At 37.8% G+C, this 26,051-nt stretch overlaps 1 protein-coding gene across 8 annotated transcripts in view; it reads left to right on the top strand.

Moving 5' to 3' along the window:
* The first annotated feature begins 5,176 nt into the window (after window positions 1-5,176).
* Window positions 5,177-26,051, top strand: part of COBLL1 (cordon-bleu WH2 repeat protein like 1) — a 160,247-nt gene continuing 139,372 nt past the window's right edge. For 4 of the 8 annotated variants that reach the window (XM_017548177.2, XM_017548170.2, XM_037745695.1 and 1 more), the window contains exons 1-2: window positions 5,204-5,306; window positions 6,019-6,136. In XM_017548177.2, coding sequence (XP_017403666.1) covers window positions 5,219-5,306; window positions 6,019-6,136 — 206 coding nt within the window. In that variant the 5' untranslated portion in view covers window positions 5,204-5,218. Of the gene's footprint in view, window positions 5,307-5,433; window positions 6,137-6,247; window positions 6,527-26,051 lie in introns of those variants that run through there. The other 4 variants (XM_037745673.1, XM_017548156.2, XM_017548147.2 and 1 more) reach the window with 4 other exon arrangements.

Genomic DNA, 26,051 nt, shown 5'->3' with positions numbered 1-26,051 from the left:
ACTGTAATTCCAAATATAGGATCACGAAGAGTGTAATTCATATTTTCCCTTTAAAAATAGTATTGTATCTATTTTCTTCAAACTTGGATATTAAAGTAAATATTAAACCTTATACAGGAAAAAGAGGGATTTATTTACATTTTAGGAATAAATTAGCCAAATATGACTTTTATTTCAAACGTTAAACAACATAACTGGCTAAAAAATATCTCCCACACTCAATTAGTCTACAAAAACTATTTGTTATCTATAATACTTAAAGGGGGGACCATGCATGAAACTTGAAAGTATGAATAACTGTATTACCACTTCATTTGAGTATGTCATTTAATTCACATATTAGAATAGATCTGACAAGAGTTAAAATATCTACAATTACTATGGTTATTGAAAACCACATAAACAGTACAGACTTTAGCTATTATATTTGACTTTAAAATGTTTAACAATTATTTACAGTTTCAATAGAGAAATCTACTTCTGTCAGTTTTTATTATAATTGCATACATTGGACAGTAAAGCCAACATTTAATCATTTAAGAGTTAAGAATTTTTCATATTTTACTTTGTATATTTCTAACTTCAGTGCAAAGAAGAAGAGAGGCCTCAATGAAACAAAATCAAATTTTTTTGTTTTTGGTTTTTTTGAGACAGAGTCTCACTCTATCACCCAGACAGGAGTGCAGTGGCATGATCTCGGCTCACTGCAACCTTTGCCTCCCAGATTTAAGCAATTCTTCTGCCTCAGCTTCCTGAGTAGCTGGGATTACAGGCACCTGCCACCATGCCTGAATAATTTGTTTTTTTTGAATTTTTAGTAGAGATGGGGTTTCACCATGTTGCCCAGGCTGGCCTCAAACTCTTGACCTCTGGTGATTCCCTGCCTCGGCCTCTCAAAGTGCTGGGATTACAGGCATAAGACACCATGCCCAGCCAAAATTTAAAAAAAAAATTTTTTTTTTCCTAAGCAGACATTGCTATGTTGAGGAAACTGTGATATTTCAACAAACATATCTGTTGAATTTATTTATTCTTACCTATTAATTCTTGGTCAGTTTGAAAAAAGGCATTAAATAAGATTATAAATTGGAATAGGAGAGAAGGGAAAAGAAGATATAACAATAATAAACATAAAGACAGTAGTGACTAATCACAAAACCTGGCCCAGCATTCCTGACAGCCAAAGAAAATGTTTTTGGTATTTTGGGATAAAGCTCCCATGAAACATTTATATAGGGAACATCAAATTCTAACAACACTTTCTATGTGTTAATACATGTAGGAATACTCTGTAAATTATGAAAGCACTACACAAAGATGAAAGGATAACTATTATGCATATATTACTGAATTGAGAATAAAGCCACAATTCTAACTTTCAGCTCCATTTTCATCAACAAAGTCTTACGCATAAATAACAGAAAAAAGTTTGTCTGAGATTGGGCAGCTTCTATGAAATACAAAGTCTGAAATAAGACGTTTATTAAAATCACAATGCAACAAACCTGATCTTGTTCTGTGAAGCTGCCAACACACATGTGTATACCATCTAAGAAGACATAAACACTTCTTTTAGGTTGTAATGTGCAAAGGTGAAATGCATAGAAGGATATTAACCACATTTGAAGTGTAATTTTTCAGTTTTAAATAAAGCTTTTCAAGTGGCACTTACAGTGGAATAAAAATGTACTTAAAATAAGCATTTAAAAATGTTTTCAATGTTCCATATAGTTTACAAAAACTTCAGACAAACCCTAATTCTGTTTTTCCATGAGTGGTTCACTTTAACATGGCTGTCTGCTTTTTACATAAGCACATAAGTATTTATTAAGCATGTAAACCTCCTTTCCATTTCTTAACTATCCAGCAGGATTCTGAAACCTAGATTATCATTCAAAGAGATGCATAGCTAAGTAGACCTTCATTTAGCTTTATTCTACCCGTTTTGATACTAACCCCATCAAGTAACCAACCATGTGGAGAATAAGTCTTCTCTCCCTAGTAGGCAAACTCACCTTCCATCTTTTCTATTTAAAGTGGCCTACCAGCCCCTTTGAGTTGAAGTCTTTCCCCGACTCAAGTCCCCTTTAGGATTCTTCTGAAAAGGGAAGTCCTGAAGGTTTTCTTCATTCCTTTATTCAGTGCACACGTATTGGTGGAGAGTCTCCTGTGTTCTGGGTATTCTTTCAGGAGACAAAGGATAAGATGTGGTCCTTTACAAAAAGGCCTGGTGCGGTGGTTTACGCCTGTAATCCCAGCACTCTGGGAGGCTGAGGCGGGAGGATCACCAGGTCAGGAGTTTAAGACCAGGCTGGTCAGCATGGGTGAAACCCCGTCTCTATTAAAATACAAAAAATTGGCCAGGTGTGGTGGTGCACACCTGTAATCCCAGCTACTAGGGAGGCTGAGGCAGGAGAATCGCTTGAACTCGGAGGCGGAGGTTGAAGTGCACCGAGATCGCGCCATTGCACTCCAGCCTGGGCGAAGGAGCGAGACTCTGTCTCAAAAAATATAATATAATAAATATAACCCTTCAACTCTGCCATTGTGTAAATGAATGACTGAATAACTGAAACAAAGTGTCACAAGGTTTTTCTCTACCTAACAGAACCTACTGGGGGCCAAGAAAAGGAAGGGCTACTTCTGTCTCGCAATCAGGGTAGTCTTCCTGAGGAGATAATACCTAAGCTTAGCCACTTAAAATGATTGGCTGAGTGGTGAAGAGAGTGGGAGATTCCCAAACGGGGAAATTGAGCAAAATCTTGGAAAAGTGGGCAATTTTGAAACAGCTCTGCATAACTAGAAAGATTGGAAAACTGCAGTTTTCTCCTGTTATGTAAAAAGATTTATAGCTGTCAGGCCCGGTGGCTTACACTTGTAATCCCAACACTTTGGGAGGCCAAGGCAGGCGGATCATCTGATGTCGGGAGTTCAAGACCAGCCTGGCCAACATGGTGAAACCTTGCCTCTGCTAAAAATACCAAAATTACAGGACATGGTGGTGGGCGCCTGTAATCCCAGCTACTTGGGAAGCTGAGGCAGGAGAATCTCTTGAACCCGGGAGGCAGAGGTTGCAGTGAGCCGAGATTGCCCCACATTGCACTCCAGCCTGGGTGACAAGAGCAAGGCTGTCTCAAAAAAAAAAAAAAAAAAAAAAAAAAAAAAAAGAAAAAAAGAAAAAAAAATTATAGCAACTGTGATTACTATTTTGCTAATCACTGGCTACAATGAGGATAGTTTAGTACCATATGTGAAGACCACCAAGCTTGGTGGTGCTCTTTAGTGGTTTTGCCCAACGTAGCTTACTTCTTGCTTATGTGGATTCTGTTGTAGGTCCTGGACTCTCCAGGGCAGCTGTGCTCTGGGTAATAGTTTAGCATTCCAAGAAGCTTCAGTCTTGTGTCACCTTCATTTTAATACATGCTTTCATGTTTGTGGCAGCAAAGGAAGAAAACATAGAGACACAAACACTGGCATAAGTAATTTCACCAGAAAATAAGGCATTTCTTATCTGCTCACTTTTCCACTTACCAAAGTCACAGGACCATATCTAATTTCTGTGGGGTGGAGCATTTAATCCTCCCTAGGACCAGGAGGAGGACAGCAAAAAGTGGTGAGCAGTGAAAATGCCTTCAGAGGTTATGAAATGTTATGAAAATGTTTTATGATTAAGATTAGCCTAATCTCACTAGTATTAGGGTCCATAACGTTACTGGTATGTCATAAATTAAGGGTGAAACTAATTAAAGATTTAATCTTGTCTTGTGATTGAAAGATATGACTTTAAAGTAGTTTCACTGTTACTCAATATTTGTTGCAAGCAACTGTAAAAGCTTGCACAGCTTCACATTCAGAAGCATAAATGATTCATGAAATTGTTTAGCCAGAGTTATTATTTAAAGACTAAAATCCAGGGGTATTTAAATAAATTGCATTACTATTAGTTAAGCTCTCTAAAAGCAACTTTTTCTAATATGGTTCCAGTATTGTAATCCAAATGAGTCAAGTGTTTTTTTCTTTTCATATGCAAAGATACACTGAAAGGACTGCATAATGAATGCACTGGAAGAAATAAATACTAATGCCTGCCTATGATAGACAAATAGTACATTGCTAGGCATTTAGTTCAGCAATCTTTTTTGTTGTTGTTGCTGCAATGGATAAACAACTAAAGGAGTATTAATATCTATTTAATTTTAATATCTGCCAGTGTTGCTCTATCAGTGGCTAACACAGGTTTATTACTTGATGTCAGCACTACAGCAGAGGTCTCCTTCAGGGTGTTCCTTCATGTAAGATTTCTCCATCAGTTTAATCCAAATATCTGTTTTTAAAACTGTAATTTTAAGTTAATTTCTTAATGTCACATTATTTTCTGAAAACACATTTTGGATCCACTAGAATGGCTTGCACCTTAAAACAATTGGCACTTATGAAAAATATAAAATATGCAAATATATTACGGTTGTACCAACGTGATTGTGGTTTTGTCATTACTTTTAAAATGGCAAAAAGCCGCAGTAACTTCTACCTAATACCTGTCTGTCAGGTGTAAAGAATCATCTAAAGGGCATGCACGTGGACACTAAAACGAACAAACAAGCACACAGCTGTGTATGATTCCTTTACGCTTGTAAAACTTCCAATAATTGAATAAAATCTATCACTTAATTCTTACAGACTGTCATCAGACATACTGTTGACCAGTTTTCATGTCACAACTGTTATAGGCTTTTACAAAAAATGCCTCTGAAGACAGGGCAAGCTTAAACCTGCCACCAATTGGAAAGATCTGTGTCACAGGTGCACTTTTAAAAGAATGGCAACCTTAGAGGTCAAGTTAAAAATACAAGCTAAGAAAAATACACACACACACACACAATCCTGGACGTCGAAGGTCAGACTGTAGGGAGGGCAAGCGGCAGGCCCCACTCTGCGAGTTTCTGTCCGCATTCCGCGGAGGCCCCAATCCTCCCCTCGGGTCCTGGCCAGGCAGGTAACTTCCCTTCCTCCCCACCTGTCCTGCTCGGGCGCACCAGCCTTCCCGAAGCGCAGCCCTAGCGGTGGGAATGGGAACACCTCGCATGGGAGCTTCCTTTCAGTTCAGCTTCCCCAGCCGGACCCCAAACCCCGAAGCCCTGGGGGAAGGAAATTCCAACTCGCTCCCGGCCCACCCCCGCCCCGGTCCTCTCTCCGGCTCGCTGCTTCCCTCGCTTCGATGCCGCCAAGCTCGTCCCCGCTTTTGGACAACCGTGCGGCAGAGGCGGCGGCGAGCTCCCGGACTCCGGGCAGGGAAATGGGGCAGGGTGAGTGAGCGAGCGGGCTCCAGCGAGGCCCCCAGCGCCCAGCGAGCGCCCGCACCCCGCCCGCCGGGCAGGGGAGGCGCTGAGTCGGCCCGGCCCGCGCTGGGCTGAGCCTCGCAGAGGCTGCCGCTTCTCCATTCAAGTCCCGGCTTGAGAGCCGAGCTGCCGGCGTGCGGCCCGGGGGAGGGAACAGTAGGAGAGGAAGCCGGGAGGGAGAACAGGAGACCTACTGTCTCCTTCGGAAAAGAACGTAGGAGACTTGGGTGGGAAAAAGAGAGATCAGCCCTCCCAACTTCTCTTCGGGAAAAGTTTTCCCAGGGCGTTTTGTTTGTGCAAACTCGGCCGGAGGAGCCCGGGAGTGCGCTGACGGCGTGGCGGCGGTGCCCAAGCGCCCGGCCCGCTCCTCCTCCTCTTCCAGCCGGGGCAGCTCCGCTCCCTCCCCGAGAGGCGCCAAATGGCTACTCAGTAAACCCCACGGGGCGGGGGCTGCAGCGCCACCTCCTCCTCCGCCGTACTCTGGGCGCTCGCTAGACCTTGCGGCGACGGCGGCGGCACCCGCGGGTTGGGAGCCGGGGCCCGCAGGTGGAAGCGCACCCGGGAGGCGGGCCGGCCGGGGCTGGGGCTGCTCGGGCGGGCTCTTGACGCTCAGCCAGCCCCGCTCCGGCCTCGGGAAGGCGCGCGTCCCGCCCTGACCCGCCGGCCTCTTCCACTCCAGCAGTGACGCGCCGCCTCGGAGCTGGAGCCCGCGCAACGCCCCGCAGGGCGATGGACGGCCGAACCCAGCTCCCGCAGGACGCCCCGGCGGCGCCCACGCCGCTCGCCACCCCAGCCGGGTAAGCACAGAGGGCCGCGCCGCCGCTCACCGGGGAGGGCGAGGACGGCGAGAACGCGAGGCCTCGGCAGTTTCACCTGCCTGGCAACTGTCTGCCCTGCCGGCGGCCTGACTCACTGGCCGCCCTCCACGAGGCCGGGGAGGCTGCTTCCTCCCGGCCTTCTTGGAGGCCACCCGGGCGGAGGGCTGATTTTTGGTTGCCTTCCTACCGGGGCTGCCCGGGATTGCTGAAGGCCGGCTGAATGCCAGGAATTGGATGAGGAGTCCGGGAGCAAAAACTGTAACAAAGGGCCCCTTGTTTGGGCTCTAGAGGAGCGGTGGACGATACCTGTAAGTGAGCTCCTGGGAAGAGGGCAAAAGTTTCCTTGGCCATGGGCTGAGGCCCAGGCAGGTGAGCAGTGTCAACGTGACTGTAAGGAGTGGGCTTTCTGCAAGCGGGTGGAGGGCGACGGGAAGGTGTGCCAGCTGTCAGCCCGCATGACAGTTCCGGGAGCGAGCGGGGTGCGCGCCTCTGATTGGGGGTGTGTGTGCCTGTGGCCAATTGCTGGTGCCAAAACCAAGCGCAAATCAGATTGCAAACAACTCTACTTTTCTTTTTATCCTCACATGTTTGAGAAGAGATTGGAGGGGAAGGGGCTGTCACATGGTGAGTTAATGTTAAATGAAGCAGGTCTTCCTGCCAGATATGCGAATAGTCACCTTGCTAAGCATTTGAGTAAACAGTAATGGGAACAGGTAGTTCTGCAAGAGATGAAGAAAACCCTAAAATAACCTTGGTCTTGGGAAATAGTTCAGGAGTAACTTGGATGCTAGTTGAACTTCTGAAGTGGGAAATCCCTTTGATGTAGTACACCTTTTTTTTTCCCAAGTGTTCTCCCAACATAGTTTATTTTCTTTATCTGAACGCAGAAATGCCCTAATGAGAATATGAGCATTCCAGAAATAGAAACGTTAAGGAAAAATCGACGTTGTCACTAATGAATGAGACTTGTACAGTTTTCCTGATTTAAGAGTGTAGAAGTCATTTTTCCCTGGAACACGACAGGCGTTTCCTTAGAAGCAAGTCACAGCATGTGTATTCATCAGAGACTATTCGAACGTTGGCAGTTGTCTAGAGGAAACATGGAAAAGTCTCAAAGCAACATGACTAATCTAAAAGATATTTAGTATAATTTTTACATAGAGGAAACATGTAGTATATGAATTAATTCTTTAATTTTGCTCCAATTAGCTTTCTCCTCTCCAAATAGTCCTCTTGCTTTTGACTTTCATTTTTCTTTCCCCAGGTTTTTCATTGTTTAAATATTATCATATATCCTTCCATACGTTCTCACGTTAGGATGAGTAAAGAAATATATTGCTAGAAAGATATTGAGCATAAAAGCAAGGTTTCTAAGTGGAGCTGCAGAATTATGTGAATTGATGATGAGACAGATTTCCGATTGCAATATAAGATATAATTAAATCAGATTTGGAAATGGATTAGGTTAAGGTACTTTAAAAAAGAAAGAAAAACATACCTGCTTTCACAAAATACACCCATGGGTGTTCAGAAGTCACTGGGGACTTTTAAATAAATTGGTGAGGTCAGATGGCTCTGTGTTGAAGAAATGGAAGAACACTTTTAGTGGCAAGGATGACTATAGTAAGAGCCTTCAGATGTTACTCTTGATATTGTATTTTAATGTAGAGATGAGGTCTTGCTGTGTTCCCTAGCTGATTTAAAATCCCTGGCGTCAAGCAATCCCCTCATCTTGGCCTCCCAAAGTGTTGGGATTACCAGTGTGAGCCAGTGCACCCAGCCACTTTTGAGAATTTAAAGGTTAAACTGATAAGTTCTTCGCTTTAAAAGAATGTACAAAAGTGCTTTATCTAATTTGTCAAATATTTGTAAAGGACTTTTGCCCTCTCATTTTCAATTTAAGTAGGGGCATCTGAAAAAAAAAAGTGTCAATATCTTATCTAAAACAGAGAAGTTATCACTACCTGAAAAATATTAACATTAAAAAATTACCTCTCTACTTCATTTGTCTTCTTCCACTTGCCTAGCTTGTCCTTTGGCATATTCTGAGTGCCTGTCATATGAGTTGTTGAATACTTAATATTCATTATTGCTTCTATTCTTTCTTAAAAACCCAGAACATTTAAAAAAAAAAGGTTTAAATTGAGTGAAAAATACCTGAGAGAAGAGTATGTGAGAGGTGGCAGGCAGCAATCTTAATATGTTATAATTGTTAAGTTTTGGAGGTAAATTTCTTGCTATAAAATGGACTAATTATATCAGAACTCATTATTTTAATAGACAAGGAGACCTAGTTGAGTCTTTATCCTTGGATATTACCGTTGGAAAGAATTGCTCTGTAATTTTCCAAATTTTACATTGTTGTAACATGTCATTTTAACATAGCACCAAGTTTAATTGTTTGTATTTTATAAATGAGAATCTGAAGGTCAGAGACACTAAGTGACTGGATTGCAGTCCCAGCAAATTAGTAGTAAAACCAGAAGAAAAACTCCAGGTGTCTAGTTCATTTTGTTAATTGCTTTTAATCTTTTCTTGACCATGGTATGATATAGAAATCTATATTTTAAAGGATAACCTATATTTAACCATTAACTCTGTAATATTTGAATACATTTCAGGAAAAAGGTAGTTGATGTTCTTATCCTCACTTGCATTAATTCTATGATAAATTAGCCCATTTGAGGAATGACTATTTTAGGAAAAATAAATTGTTTTATGGCCTCTCAGCTGCTGCTTTTTCTTTGAAACATTCTAAATAATAATTGTAACATCAAAAAGAACAGTTTGAAGTTTTTTTGGTGCCTTCACGCATTTAACTCATGTTTAGCGTTCTACCATATTTTGAATTATATGGGTTGAGTGCCTTTTTTTTTTTTCCCCAGTGGAAGCAACAGTGCACAGAAATAGTGCCTGCCTTAGGGTCTGTGCTGGTGAAGTCCCTGCCTTCAAAGGGTCTGGTCCCGTGGTCATCTTTGTCTTTCATCTTGGCCTCCATTGTACTGCTTTAATCCCTTACCAGTCTAGATTACACCCCTTTCATTTGAGCCAGGGCAGAGCCTTGCTATGTTGCCCAGGCTGACCTTGACCTCTTGGGCCCAGGTGATCCTCCCACCTTAGCCTCCTGAGTAGCTGGGACTACAGTCACAAGTCACTGTGCCCAGCTTTAGATCCCTTTCTTAATATCATGCAAAAATATTCACTTCGTATTTGTTGTTCTGTATCTTATGGGCTTGCTTATGGCATTTGTTATGAGATACATTGTTCTATATCTTATGGGCTTGTTTTTGGCACCTAAAAGTTTAGATAGCAAAAGACACATTGAGTCACAACAGTTTCAGTTTTTCTTTGAGAAAAAAGTTTGCATGCAATTTTATATATACATTAATATGTAATATGTACATTCATATATGATATATATTTACATATTTTATGTATACTATACATATAAATGCATATATACTCCTAATTCATATATATATGATTTCATATGTATGTGAAAGTTGACTGGTTTAACTTGCGTAGTGATCTAGATGTAAACTGATAAGTCATTTTTATATTTGTTTCTATGAAGTGGAAATCCTGGGTTGGTTTGCAGTTTTTATTTTGCAGAGAGCAACACTGTTGGAGACACTGGTTGGAAAATTGATATGCTGCATTGGAGAATAGAGTGATAGCCAAATTAAGTTTTCTGTGTTAGTACCTAGTAAAGTGACATTAATCACTTAGAAAAAGCAACACGACTGCTGACATCAACCTGGGTGCTTAACTTTGGAGCTGCTAGTACTTGTGTTATTTCCTTGCCAGATATGCTTAAAAAAAAAAAAAAATTCTTCGAAATTTAAATGTTAAAAGCTTAGTTGACCTTGCCCTGAGGGATCTTAATGTTTTGATTTTGAAGCAAATTTTCAGGAAGGTACATGGGGGACAAAAGCTCTCTTTATCGTTTTGTAGCTTTGGAGCTATGGAGTTAATTGAAGGCATACGAAAAACTAAAGAGTGATTTAACAGCTGCTTTCTTAAGCTTTTGTTGGGGAGCGTTATTGGTTCTAAAGTTTCACTGATTGTATGAACTGAGCTCTTCGATACTTAGAACTTGAGTTACTTCTCTGAGGTTTCAACATGAGAGTCATCTGGGGTACTTTCACACTAATTCTTGGGCTCTCACACCCCCACCCATTCTGATTTTAACTCTCTTGGTCTGGGACCAGGACATGGCTAGATTTAAAATGCTCCTCAAATGATTGTAATGTGTGATCAGATTTGAGAATAATTAATTAAGTAGATATCAACAGCTGACATGGAGCTGATGCCAGAAAGAGAATAGAGGCTGTTATTAATCATTTGTAGGGAATCAAGTTGTAACTTTAGCCTTTTGAAAGATTCCATTTAGATTCTTTACAATATTATTTTTAATGTTTTTGCCACTTGGTTTTGAATAAATATATTAACTTCATTTTATAGTTAATAAAACTGAGGATCAGAGAGCTTAATTAACACATTGAAGGCCACACAACTCTAAGGAATGGAAGAGTATTAGAAACCAGCTCTGATTGCAAACCTATGCATTTCATAGGGCTATGTTTGCTACCGTGGATTATACTGAATGGCAAAAAAAATTTTTATTTAAAGTGGCCTTATAAATGCATTATCTTGATTCATGTTTATATTTTATATTTAAGCCCTATGAATTTCAATGCATATAAAAATGTCTAGTATTTAAAAGGAGATTCAGTATTTGGATTATGTCTTCAAAGTAATGTGTAACATATTCCTATGTTTGGTATGATGTAATTTAACTCATAGTAAACTGGCAGTTTTCTTTCATTATATGACAAAGTCTATACTTATTTTTGGTATTAGGCAGCTATTAAATTTATAACAATATTTCAAAAATAGGATTTTTGATTACTGAATAAGAAAAATGAAATTATTAAAACAATGATATACTTCTCCTTTAAAATCAAATTATCTCTACATGAATTAGAGGATATTGAATATCAATATTATGACCTTCCATTTTTACTGAAATGCCAGATGTGCTTATATAATAATAAATGCCAAGTGTCACCTTATTAAGACAACTACTTTTAATCAGTCAAAAACTCATGAACCCTTACTTTATATAAAACATATTTTTCTAGGCACTGGGAAATAGGCTTCTAATCTTAAGAGCTTCACTCCAGAAATTATATGTATCTGTAGGAATAAAACGAACATGATGTTAGTGTACAAATGGCACTTCTTTACTGGCTTAAGAACATTATATTTATGCTTAGAATTTAAAATGCAACAGCCTAGCTTATGGGTCAGCAAACTATGGTCCAACAAACTATGTCCTAAAAGTCAAAACAGCCCTCCACCTGTTTTTTATCCCCTTTTTCTCCATTTTTTTTTTAACTGTGGTAAAATATGCATAGCATAAAATTTACAGTCCTAACCATTTTTAACTGCATAGTTCAGTGGTGTTAAGCACATTCATTTTGTTGAACCATCACTACCACCCATCTTTATAATTCCTTCCATCTGGCAAAACTGAAACTCTGTACCCATTAAACAATAACTTCCCCTTTTCACTTTCTTCAGCCCCTGGCAACCACCATTCTACTTTGTCTCTATGATTTTGATTACTCTAGGTACCTCTTACAAGTGAAATCAAAGTCTGTCTTTTTTGACTGGCTTATTTCACATAACATAATGTCCTCAAGGTTCATACATGTTTCAGTGTGTATCAGTAATTTATTTCTTTTTATAGCTGAATAATATTCCGTTGCATGTATGGACCACATTTTGCTTATCCATTCATCCATCAGTGGGTATTTGGGTTGCTTTTGCATTTTACCTATTGTGAATAGTGCTGCTGCTATGAACATGGGTGTACAAATACCTATTGAAGATGCTGCTTTCAGTTCTTTTGGGTATGTTGGTAGAAATAGGCTGGATCATGTAGCAATTTTATTTATTTATTTATTTATTTGAGAAACTGCCATACTGTTTTTTTTGTTTTTTTTTTTTCCCCAGTGGTTTTACCATTTTATATTCTCACCAACAGTAAACAAGGTTCCAATTTCTGTTCACCAACTGTTTTGTTATAGTGCCCCCCTTTCCCATAGCAGCTATCCTGTGGGGTGTGAGGTAGCATCTCATTGCATGCTTGATTCTTGTTTCCCGAATGTGTAGTAATTTTGAGTACCTTTTCATTGGCCATTTATAAATCATCATTGGAGAAGTGTCTGCTCAAGTCCTTTGTCTGTTTTTCAGTCTTTGTTTTAATTCTCTATATATTCTGGATATTAATCTGTTATCCTCCACCTGTATTTATAAAGAGTTTTATTGGCTAACAGTCACCCATGCTCATTGGCATATTGTCATCCAACTGCTTTCTCATTATAGTTGAGTATTCCAGATAAAGACCATACAGGCTGCAAAGCTAAAAATATTTGCCCTCTGGCTCTAACTTATTGTTAACCCACTGGCCTAACTTATAAGATCAGTAAATAAAGTAGTAATTGTTTAATTAAATTTTATTGAGTGCAGGAGACTTCTAAGTATGAACTAAAATGTCAGTCAAAACAAAATTATTATCTGTATGGAGTAAAATATATCTTATACTATGGGATTTTGCAGAATGGAGATTGGTGATTTATTTCTTTTTCAAATGAAGACTAGACTTGGCTGTTGGTAAACATTTTAGAATTTTAACATTTATAAGATACTAGAATATATTTTAAAGAGACTTCCAGACTTCTATGCTAGAGAAACGTTAGAAAAAAATGACTGATATGATTAATAAGATATTTAGAAACAACTGTGCCTAGGAGGAAATGGACCAAAGGTGGAAGAAGCTCCTGTCTAGTTTTTTTTGAGTCTAAAACTCAAACTGACTTTATAATTTCCAGCAAGTGTTTTTATTGTTGTTTTCAAGATATTTCATATACTCAAGCTTTTGGTGTTCTAACATTAGTATCATAGTAGTTTTGAGACTTTTTTTTTTTAATGACTTTGCTGATTTTTTTCTCCCATCTGCTACAGTAAAAACAAACTAAAAGTATGGGAGAAAGAAGTTTCCCATGACTATTTATAAAAGGCCAAATGTCTGTAGTTTTGCATACAAACTTCATATCTGAGGAATGAATCCCTTGGAAAAGATTCTCAAAGTTTGGCTAGTCTTTAGAAAAATGATAGAGTGAGCATGGGTAATTTACTTCATATAATTTAAGTTCACTGTGCTGTTTATAAATTTAAATATTTTAAAACTGTTGACTTTAGATGTAAGAAGTCTTTGGAGTTGAATTTTGGAGCATTTTGGCAAAGTGCTTTAATTGGAATTATCATCTCAGTATGAAGACAGCAAAGAATGTAAAGGCAGGAAAGATGGTCTGTTAAGCTCAACTCATACAGAGTTGAAAACTTAGTTCTATTTGTAGCTTGTATCTATCTATTTATTTATTTATTTATTTTTGTGACAAGGTTTTGCTGTGTGTCCCAGGCTGGAGTGCAGGGGCACAATCTCAGCTCATTACAACCTCTGCCTCTTGGGCTCAAGTGATCCTCTCACCTCAGCCTCCTGAGTAGCTGAGATTACAGGCATGTGTCACCACGCCCAGCTAATTTTTGTGTTTTTGTAGAGATGGGATTTTGCCATGTTGTCCAGGTTGGTCTCAAACTCCTGGCCTCAAGAGATCCTCTTGCCTCAGCTTCCTAAAGTGCTGGGATTACCGGCATGAACCACGATACTATTTGTAGTTTTTAATTCTACAATTGAAATCAGAGCTTTTAATATAAACAATTATTATTTTTTAAAGTATGGCTTAATAGGACAGAGGTTTTCTTTTATAATGACCTCAGACTTGTAGAAAATTCCTTTGTACATAATAGTATAAAAATGCTATATGCTTAAAAATAGCCAAAGTGTTTCAGAAGCAAGCCTCTGAAATGTGGTTGAATAAGAAGCTGAGTTATAGTAATTTGGACTCAAAATATGGTTGTACTTATAAAATATGATTTTTTAAAATGTGTGTAGGTTGACTTTAAATAGGATTGAATGCTAAGGCATCAGAATATGTCTTTAAAGTGATATTAATCATTAGAAAAATTATGTTGTTTCTCAGTGTGATTAATTTGAGGGATTAACACCAAGTAATTGGGAGGCATTCTGGTGTGATATTAAAAATTAAACATACCATTTTACTTTATAGCCTAAAGTAAAGCCTTACATCATAGCTTCTGTAATTACAACAACATATATTTGTAAGGAAGTAGCGTTAAGATGCCCAAATCTAGGTGAGACATTTATCAATAGCCCTTGAGGATCCCTTCTCTCGAATCTGCTTTCATGCACATGCACACATACTATTTCTGAGAAATGGAAGTGAGGAAGTATTAGATGAGCCCAAGGGGAGTAGTGGTGGCTGAAGCCAAAGTTTTAACTGCTGCTACATTTGTGTGTTGATCAAGATGTGCTAGAAAAACAGGAAATTGAGCTGCTAAACATGAAATGACTAACTACTATCCTGCCATTCCCAAACCTGATTGGATGGGTATAGTTTCTAGGCCAGTTAACCGTAATCAAGATAATTACAGGAGTCATTGAACTTATTTTCTCCTTTGTGCTAAGATGAATGTGAGTTACACACAAAATGGAAGTGTCCTAGGGTGGAGCAACTCTTTCTTTTTTTTTTTATGACTTATAGTTACGTGCTGTATCACAACTTTAATAGAAATAGGAGAGAGACAGGGTCACTGTCTTATAGGACAATATCTGTATTTCCTGATCTGTGGCGGCTCCCAATATTCTTAGGTGTCCATGATTCAGTTACTGGTGGCAAACTCCTGAGCAAACTATCCTACCACACTGTAGGAGTGTGTTCTTCCTGTCTCTTGCTCCTACAAGCTGTGTGCTTTAACTTACAGCAAAAAAAAACATTTTTTCTGTGGTTCAGGAGAGCAAAGCTGAAAGTGGTAGAAGAAAACATCAGCAGGTGAAAAGAACGTTTGAATTTTATTTAAAATTTAAATAAAATTTAAATGATTTCTACCAGATAAATTTAAATGATCTCTACTAGAAAATTTCTATAAAATTTTAAATGTTAAAATAAAATTTATTTTTATTTTTATTATTTTTTGAGACAGTCTCACTCTGTTGCCCAGGCTGGAGTGCAGTGGCATGATCTCAGCTCACTGCAACCTCTGCCTTTGGGTTCAAGCAATTCTCCTGCCTCAGCCTTCCCAGTAGCTGGGACTACAGGCGCGTGCCACCATGCCTGGCTAATTTTTGCATTTTTAGTAGAAACAATGTTTCACCATATTGGCCAGGCCGGTCTCAAACTCCTGACCTCAGGTGATTCACCTGCCTCGGCTCCCCAAGTTGCTGGGATTACATGCATGATCCACTGTGCCCTGCCTAAGATAAAATAAAATTTTAAATGTTAAAATGTTAGATGTTTGTAATCCTATGATATCAGTCTTTTAAGTTTCCTCTTTCTCTGAAAGTGGGTAAGCTTTATTGTGATTATTACCTATAATTACCTTTGGAAAAGTGAAATGTGACTTTGATTGAATGAAAATATTTAATGCTAGTAACCTGAAAAGAGGACATATACTCATTTTTCCTCTCACATTTGAAGTGGGATGAATTTGGCATCTAGAATCTATTCCACCTTGTAGTTTACTCCACTTTATTATACATCATTTTGAAATACAGTCTGGTCTGAAATGAACAATGTTCAAGAGTAATTCACACATTACATTTGTGATTGTATATGGAAATATGTAGGACATTCACTCTTGGATGATGCTAAGAAAATTTAGTCCTGAAGTTTGTGCTGGTATCTTTGTGAAATCTAGAAACATATTTCCAACACTAATTTAATTTCATGGTTATAAGTAGTTTAACCTTAAATTTATTTAGATTTTTTTTAGAGCTTTCTAATCAAATTCAAGATTTATATGTATGTGTGAGGTACAACACTTTGAGATTTTCATTTTTTGTGTATCATTTAGGACAGTAAGGTAATGTATGTTTCAATCAGTAGCAGTTCTAGGAATTATCTGAGGATTTTGAATATTAGCCATAATTTTTGATAACCCAAATTCATGCTTTTTTGTTGACAGCAATGGGGGATTTGAATGTCTTGGATTTGGGACAATTACAGTTTCTGTATATTACTGTAAAGCTTAGGCAAGGTAGAGACCAGGTTTCTGGAATCCCATAGATATATGGAAGGGTTTGAACACAAAGGTGTCACAAATACCAATGGTATTAAAGGAATAGTCTTGGGGCACCAAGAGATACAGTTTAGGAAGCAGGGAATGAGTAGTATAGTGAAATGATTTAATGCCATGGTCATCATTTTTTAATACTTGTTTTACTAAGGAACTCTTCTCAGTCTCAGCTTAGTTGCCACTCAGGTGCTGAGCCATTGTGGATGGCTTTGTACCCGTTATCACCATGGCCCTAGGACTCTCATTTTTTCAGAAGGTGGACCTGTGTCACACCAATATGGACCTATGTAAGACATTCTCATGGAAGTAGAAGGAGTACAAGAAAAGGAGACCATTTAGGATTTGAGAAGGGAGATGTTTTTATTATTAAACCTTAGAGAACCAGCCAGCTTCTTAAATTTGACACTGCTAATCAAATAGTTTTCATTGTTATATGCATCTGAAGCTCTATAATTGGCTATCTCAAAGAAAAAAAATTAAGTATTTATATTCAATATAAAAGGGGAAAATCTGGGAGACTTAGGGTAATGCCATGTTCATATACGATTTGATTTTTCGTTTATATTTAAATGTATTGTGTTTTTTGGTTGTGTATGTGATACATATTTCCTTCTTTTCTCTTGGCCCTGTGTGATCTGCTTATGTATTTACACTACTGCTTGATGGAAAAATAATAAATTTCATGGGATTCTCTTCAAGGGAAGAGTTTTATTTTATTTTTTGCTTCTTTGGTTAGCTAAGTAGATACATGCTTTGCTAAATGGAAATGTAAGAATAATGATGTTTTTGTCTGGGGATGTGGTTGAAGATGAAAGAAGAAAACAGGCAAAATGTATTCAGTTAATGGGAAAATAAAAGCAGAACCATTCCTGATGATAGAAGAAGAGGCAGCTGTGTTAATGCTGGACTCTGTCGCCACTAAACAAGCAGTTTGAGGGCTTTGATCACTTGTATTCACTTTGTAACTCTGGTACTGTTTGTGGAACACTTCTGTGATCTTAGGTTATTATGAAGTGTTTTCTGCCAAAGGCTATACATAACCCCTTCAAAAGTACCATATCTGATTGTGGGGGAAAATATTTCATCCAAAATTAAATTGATGGTTGTGTCAATGACAGTTTTTTTACAGTGGTATTTATGGGTCATGTTATTTATTCATTATTTTTCTAATGGGCAGTATATTACAATGTCACAAAGAGCAAAAGAGAAAAATGACAAAACGGTGAGACATCTCCTTCTAGTACCTTGGTTCCTGTCACCCATTTCCTTCCCAGAGGCAGTCAGTGTTATTAGTTCCTTCAAATCCTGGTGGCATCCAAACTAGCACTGTCCAATGGAAATAGAAGCCACAAATTCAATTTTAATTTTTTTAGGAGACACATTAAAAAAATGAATGTAAGCAACATATTACATGACACATGATTATATGATTCTAAGTCTTTAGTAACAATAAAGTTGTCTTTATTGGAGAAATATTTTATACCGTCACAACTATAAATTAATTCTATTAAAATGTCAGTTTCTTAGTCACACTAGTCACATCTCAGTTGCTGAAGAGCCTCATGTGTCTGGTGGCTACCATGCAGTTAGTATATCTCCTTGTATTCATGAGCAAGCGTTTGTATGTATACAGTTTCTTCCTTTTTTATACACAGTGAGTGTGCTGCTTCATACATTGCTTTTTTACTTAACAATCTACGTAATTATTGCATTTTATTATATAAAGAGCTTTATTTTTTTCTAGTTATGTGTTATATCCTTGCAGGGATGAATTTTAATTTATATAACCAGTCTCCTATTGATGAATGTTTAGGTTTATTCCCCTCACTCACTCTTTGCTATTGAGTTGTCATTTGAATAACCTTTATGCAGTTTACAATTAGTTGTGAAACCTTAAAAGGAAAAGGCCATATTCTTTATTGCTTCTTTTTTGTAACTTGCCGTGTTTAATATGATTTCCAGCATATACCTAGAAATGATTAGTTATTGGATAGGTGGTACTTGAGTTTGTATGAACTCAAGAAAAAAAGTGAGTGTTGGAGATGGAGACAAATTACTTGTCCATTGGAATGGTAGGAGTTCAGTTATGCACTGTATCAAACCAAGTATTTAATATTCATTTTTATAGCCATTAACCAATAAATTGTTACTAAGACAACATTAAATGCCACACCATTAAAATTACTGTTTTATACCTCTCAATACTCTATTATAAAATTCCATTCTTGTTTTGAGCTTCTCATTTAGCATTATTCCCTGCCATAGTATTTTTGAAAGAAATATACATTACATTAACAGTACTATGTAAGTGAAAATTCTGAATAATGTTTTCATTTTATATCTGGAGAAGACAAAAGCTTTGTCCATCATGGGCAAGGTTGTTTAAAAAGACATAGGGGTATATTATTATTTACAACCTAAATTTTTCCAGTTGAGTAATTACAGCAGAGTACTATTTAATTTATAGAATAGGTTGTATGTATTGAGAGTGAAATAGTCATTAATTGTGTGACTAATTAGTGCATAAGAATTCATACTTATTTGTGTCAATACCCTGAAATCTAAATTGTCAACAGCCTTTCTGTTTTGATTCCAGACTTCAGTTGGTAGAAGACATTATTCTCTTGATGTGAACAATAATGGGCTGAAGAATAAGACCAAATAATGAAGGGTGTTTTCTTCTAGCTCATGAAAGAAAAGATGACAATTTAGAAATCTCATAAATGCAGGAAATGCAATCATCATGTGGGCACATTGGAAAGAAAAACAAGTATGAGTATTTGTTCTTCCCAGTGTTTTTTGGGTGTTACTCTTCAAAATGGTTACAAAACTGCAAATATGGTAGAAATCAGATTTGTTCTTTTTTTTAAAAAAAATGTTTTTGGCAGCAAATCTGCATTTTACATTATTCCCAAAAAAGCTGAAATTCTAAGCCAGAATTTATTATGAAAAAAACCTTAAAGAAATGGGCTGGGCACGATGGCTTATGCCTGCAATCCCAGAACTTTGGGAGGCCGAGGTGGGTGGATCTCTTGAGGTCAGAAGTTTGAGACCATCCTGGCCAACATGGTGAAACCCAGTCTCTACTCAAAATACAAAAAAGTTAGGCAGACATAGTAATGCATGCCTGTAATCCCAGCTACTCCAGAGGTGAGGAGTGAGAATCCCTTGAACCCAGGAGGTGGAGGTTGCAGTGAGTGGAAATCATGCCACTGCACTCTAGCCTGGGTGACAGAGTGAGACTCTGTCTCAAAAAAAAAAAAAAAAAAAAAAAAAGGAAAGAAATGATTATTTAATGTGATCCAGTATTCCATAAAACATTTTAAGTAAGCCTAATACTCTACATTTAATCCTGCAGGCTGCTTTACAGTTGTCTGATGCAATGAGCCAGTGCACTTGGCACTCTGGCATTTAACAGCGTTAGTTTTGGTTTCAAATAAAACTGGTCCAGCCGGAAGTCAGATAGCACTTGGCAGGCAGCTACTGTAGAGTGAGCCTGGAGATGGGACCTGGACCTCAATCTGTGCTAAACCCCTTGCTGGCTTTAGGCACTTTATTTCCCCTCCCTGAGCCACAGTTTATTCCTTTGTGGAAGAGGATAGTAATACACAATGAAAGTGTGAAAATAATACCAGTATATGCCAGGCATTTAGTTTATATTTGTGAAATCTTAAATATTATCTACATTGTTTGAAAACAGTTGACTGTGACATGGGCATCATTATTGTACTATTTTGCAACCAGAGAAGGCCAGTACACTCCCTGTTCTCATTTGCCTCTCCCAGGAAGTGGAGGATGAAGTTGGTTAGAAAGTTCATAAGCCTGTGGTGAAACTTCTTGTGCCAGATGCAGTGAACTTGTTTTTGGCACATTGAATGCAAAATGTGTACTAATCTTAATGAAAATCACATGCCCTTTTAGAGGAGAAAAATGCCCCCTCTGAGATTAGGAATATGCTACCAAGGTGATTGTAATTCTCATTGTTTCCTCACTTCACCATTCTGGGAGTTGCCTTCCCTCTTAATATTTCACTTTTCTCTTATGTAAGATGAAAGTAACTCTTACTGCATTTCTTTGATTTTGTTAATACTGATATGCAATGACTGAAAATTTTCTATTGTAAAGTCATGAACTAGCATCATTACTCAAGAGGAGTTAGGAACTTGAGACACCCATTCTAATCATAGGTTATCATATATTGAAGATTTATTTTACACATGGATTAAAATCAGATTTTCTACCTTCTGTACACAAGAAATTGGGGTATTATACTGTACCAGAAATGCTGTAAAACTGTCAAGAAGCTGGCTTCAGTTATTGGTAAGAGCAAGAGGGATCTGTAAGTCCTGACTCCTCCATCTCTCAGGATGACTGCCACTACATCACTTAGTACAGGGGTAAGAGTGGGTGGCATTTGTTTCAGGTTGTTTAAAGCTGTAACTCTTTCACCTCTGGTGGTATCATGATAGCATAGTCTGAAAATTAACCTCACACACCCTTGAATAACTTTTAATGGAGTAAATACAGTCAAATAGATTTATTGATTGATTTGTATTTTTTTATGGATTTGCTTTTTGTTGTAATTTTTAAAAAATTCCCTTGCAGGTTAAGTTTTGATGTAAGAGAAAAGTGATTTTGATCTACAGCAATATTTTCAATACAATTGGCTGCTATCAAAATCTCAACATAATTAAGATCTATTTTTTTCTAAGTAAACTTCATGGAAACTTTCAGATAGAATAAATTATACCTATGCAAAAACTCTGCACTTGGAAAGTTATTAAAAGGTAAATTTACCTTTTAATAAATATGTTTCACAAGGTAGTATGTAAAATAATATGGAGACTTAATTGCTTAGAGATTGAATGAATATTTATAAATTCATTCAAATTTCCACTAATTAGAAGTATCAAGGTCACAGTAATTTAAGAACAGTGGCCAATGGCTTGCACGACTGGTCACACAGGTAATGAGCATTTATTGAATGATGATTCACCAGGTGCTGTGCTAAATGTATAACACATTGCTATATTTAGTGGTCACATCCAACCCACATCCAGTATGTATAGATGTTACCCAACTGTACAAAAGAGGAAACTGCAGCTTAAGGTATAACTTGTCTGGGGTCTGGTGGTTAGGCAGTGGTAGATGTGAGCCCAGAATCGAGATATCTTTTGAAATCTGTTTGCTTGATCACATTGCTTTCTGACAACTTGTAGCCTTGTTTAGTGATAAAGGCAGTAGGATAAGTAATAGCAGAAGTGATCTTAAATGGGGCTGAACACTTTTTCTTTGCATTTTTAATATTTTTTTTCCAATTACCAAATTAACATGCTTGTCACAGAATGTTTGAAAGCAATGGGAATCTGTAAATAAAAATAATTTCGCATGTCACCTAGAGATTATAACACAATTGACTTATATTTTAGCCTTTTTTTTTACAGTGTATTCTGATTTATAATTTAACCCGCTTTCTGTAAAAACAACTCCCATGGTCACATAACTTTGGGAAAGTGTAGGTTTTAAAAAGTTAAAACTGTTTTCTTCTCTCAAGGCTTTTCCAGAGATTTTAATATGTGAACATGCATAATGGGCTTTCAAAATGGAAACTTAATAAGTAACATTTTCCCAATTTATTTATCAGAAATAAATATATTGAAATCATTTTTTTCAGATATATTTTAGATAATGCTATGGATAGATTGCATCCTTCTAGAATTTTTAATAAGCATTTAGGTTTTTAACTACCTACTATTTATGGATTCCTTTTTCTTCAGGATTATATGTTTCAGTTATTTAAAATTCATTTTAAAAATGTGTTTTGAAATAGTTATATAGCAAACCCTGTGTGTATGTGTGTGTCTGCATTTTTTTTTTTCAACCTTTCACCTGCTGAACATTTCTGCAGTTTCCAATGAAATCATTAAATGTGAAAGGGTATGAGTTTTCTGTTTGGGTGAAAGTGATTCCAGATCTGAAAGTTTACAAAGCCTGCTGCAGTGAGGAAACCAATCCCAGAGATCGTTACACAACTAGAAACTGCAGAAGCCATCACAAAGTTTTGAGAAATCTGTACAACATATATAAGATCCCCTGTGATTGGCCATCATGGGATAGAAATGACAGAGAAGAGATGTTCTCAGTGGAAAATACAAGAAGTCATCTATGAGAATGGGTTGGTAAGTTAGGTGTCTGCTTGTGTAATTACACACTTGGTTCAGAGGTATGCATTTATTTAAGTATAGCCTGGGTGGTTCCCGGACTGTACTGGAGAAGCCTGGGCACATGAGGAATACTGGTTATTAATCTTTGCTGTGGTGAAGGAGAGAGTAAGAGGTTTGGAAATTTTCAGTCTTCTTGAAGGGTGAAGAAATTGGGCCTGTGGACAGGTATTGATTTAACAGGGAGAGTTAAACTTAGATTTGTTGTATGGGATTTGGTTTGAAGTCATTTAATCTATAACCCATTCTAATAACAACAAAAGAAGTCTTGAATCAACAGTTTGTTGATTTTCGATAAGTATTTGTTAAATAAATAATGTGTCAGACACTGCTGGGCATAAGCGGCCAATTGTATTGAAAATATTACTATACAGTACATAGAAATTATACTTATGGAATAAAATAACTGCTTGGAATGAAAACATGATTGAATCCTATTAAAAATAGATATCTTTGAACAACCTTCAAGGCAATGTAAACAACACTTTCACTGTTTTAAAATAAGGAAAGTCCAAATCTCTGAAATGCCACTTACTATGCAGCTTCAATTTTTATTGTCGCTGTTGTTCTTTGGATGAAATTATATTTGGCTTATAAGATATCTTAATAAAACTTTTCACTAGCCTGGCCAACATGGCAAAACTCCATCTCTCCTAAAAATACAAAAATTAGCCAGGCTCAGTGGTATATGCCTGTAATCTCAGCTACTCGGGAGGCTGAGGCACAAGAATTGCTGGAACCCAGGAGGTGGAGGTTGCAAGTAATCCGAGATTGTACCACTGCAGTCCACCCTGGGCAACAGAGTGAGACTCTGTCTCCAAAATAATAATAATATAGTAATAATAATCTTTTCAGAAAACTTACATGACTATGGAACATGTAAACGTGTATATACCTTCTCTAAACCCATATTGAAATTTTTCCTGAGATTAGTTCATCTCATTAGATTTTGGGAAGTTAACTTTGACTTCTCTTGCCTGGAACTAGGTTTCAAAACTGCCTTTTTCAGCTTGAGATAATTAATGGCAAGACTTGGAGAATACTACCTTCCTAAGGGGCAGTTGATTGCAAGGGCCAGTGAGATGGTGAGATGCCAGAGGGAAAATTCCTAAAGCAAATATCCAACAACACAGGGGGCATATGCGGACTATTGCTGATGCAGCAAGAGGTGGTTGGCTTTGGTCGATCCCTTCCCTGCCTGGGGCTTCCAGGGCCCCCAGCTCAGCAGACACAGGGGCAGAGCCGCCAGTTTGACATCAGACAACAGTGGAGGCTATGCTTCATCTGACCAGACTCTAGCAGTCACCTTTGTTGCTTTAAATGTGTGACTTCTTATGTGAAGTGACAATTAGGAGACCCTGAGAATAGTCGAGGGGACACCGGTGTGTCATTTTAAGGAGAGCTGTGGTTGAATCTTGGCTCAGACATTGATCAGTTATGAGATTTTGGACAAATAAACATCTTTGCATCTGTGTTTTTGTTTTTGTTTTCCATCTGAAATTGAGGATAACTTACTCATTCCATAGGCTCATGGATATTAATTGGAAGCATTTATATGTAGAAACATGAAATACTGACAAAGTGGTAAACCTCATGGATCATGATTTTCATTTAGTGATTAAATGTCTGTAGCTAAGTTATTAATGCTTTTGGACATCAGCCATAGGAAAAGTTCACAGACTGGTTTAAGCTCCCCACTCTCAGTTTCTATTTAGTAAGTTAGTAGTTGATACTTGGTTTAGGATAATTGTTTTCCAAATATAAATTAGGTAGTTTTGTAACTTATTAATTCATGGAATGTGATTCTCGATAAGCAGGTTTTCCAGCCCTTAATCATTAGAAAAGTTTCTACCCAGTAAGATGCAGAGATAGTGAACACACAATGTGTATATTATAATAACTGCCTTTTCCTGTAGGAAATAAAATAATCAACCAGCCAAACAGTTCTTTACCTAACTTTATTGTTGGCAATGGTTCCTAATGAAAAGGCCTTGTTTTTGAGTCTGTAAGAGAGTCCTCTTGTGTAAGAAGATAGTTTTAATTTTGTTCCTCCCATATCTATGGCTTGAGTTTTATCTCTTGTACACAGACTAGAAACACTCACTTATGGGGTCTCCTAGTGGTTGCATAAGTTCTACATCTTAAACTAGAAAGATTCCCTTTGCATTATAAACAATGTGAAAGGTAGTTGATAATATATATCTTGAATAGGTTATGCATTTTCTTTCTGTGTTTTTGACGAGGTTAGTTCTCTTGACAGCACGAATTCCCTTGGATGTGGAGAGTATGAGGGCATCTGTTTGAAGGTGTTCTTTCACTGAGCTTTGCGGCGCCATCTTCATGTCAGGTCACATTCATTTCCACATGGATACTCATCTAATTAAAAATTGACCATGACATTTCTGAAGCAAGGCAGATTATTAATTTAATCATAAAGCAGAGAGTTGCACTTTTTCTTATTTAAGGAATCCTAACCAGGTTACCACTGCTCATAAACTGCTGAAAATTGGTGAGAACCTTGAAGTCATGGAGCAAGAAGGTGTGATCATGCAAGAGTGTGCTTACGCTTGGAAATTGTGTGTTTTCTGATAAATGCAGACATTCTTACTGAAGCTAGCTGAGCGGGATGAATACATTACTATCTCATGATTTCAGAGAACTAGGTAATTTTAAAGATTTGTAAAGTATTATTGCTTCCTGGCAGTATTTGTAAATTTTATGAAAATAACAGCAGGACTGGTGTGGTGACCATCCTATAATCCCAGTACTTTGGGAGGCCTAGGTGGGCAGATCACTTAAACCCAGAATTTCCAGACCTAGGCAACATGGCAAAACCCCAAATCTATAACAAATACAGAAAATTAAACAGATGTGGTGACATTTTCTTGTAATCCCAGCTACTTAGGGGGCTGAAGTAGAAGGATCAATTTAGCCTGAGAGGTAAAGGCTGAAGTGAGGTGTGATTCTTCCACTGCATGCTAGCCTAGGCTTTGTCTCAAAAAAAAAAAAAAAAAAAAAGCATATGTATGTGTGGGGGGTGGTGAGTGGTGGTGGGGGAAGACAGTAACAGCATTTTGTTCACTCCAACTAACTGTTCTGAATAGAGAAACATTTTAGAGTTCATGAAGTTAAAATATCCAGTTGTGGCCAGGCACGTGGCTCACGCCTATTATCCCAGCACTTTGGGAGGCCAAGTGGGTGGATCACCTGAGGTCAGGAGTTTGAGACCAGCCTGGCCAACATGGCAAAACCCCATCTTTACTAAAAATAAAAAAAAAATAAAAATAAAAATAATAAGCCGGGTTGGTGGCAGGTGCTTGTAATGCCAGCTACTCAGGAGGCTGAGACACGAGAATTGCTTTAACCTGGGAGGCAGAGGTTGCAGTTAGATAAGATGAAGCCATTGCACTCCACCCTGGGCAACAGAGTGAGACTCTGTCTTAAAAAAA

Source organism: Cebus imitator, unplaced genomic scaffold (assembly GCF_001604975.1).
Source record: "Cebus imitator isolate Cc_AM_T3 unplaced genomic scaffold, Cebus_imitator-1.0 Scaffold10, whole genome shotgun sequence".
Classification (NCBI taxonomy): domain Eukaryota; kingdom Metazoa; phylum Chordata; class Mammalia; order Primates; family Cebidae; genus Cebus; species Cebus imitator.
Note: the sequence above shows the minus strand (reverse complement) of the source record. Positions and strands in the feature narration are given on the sequence as shown.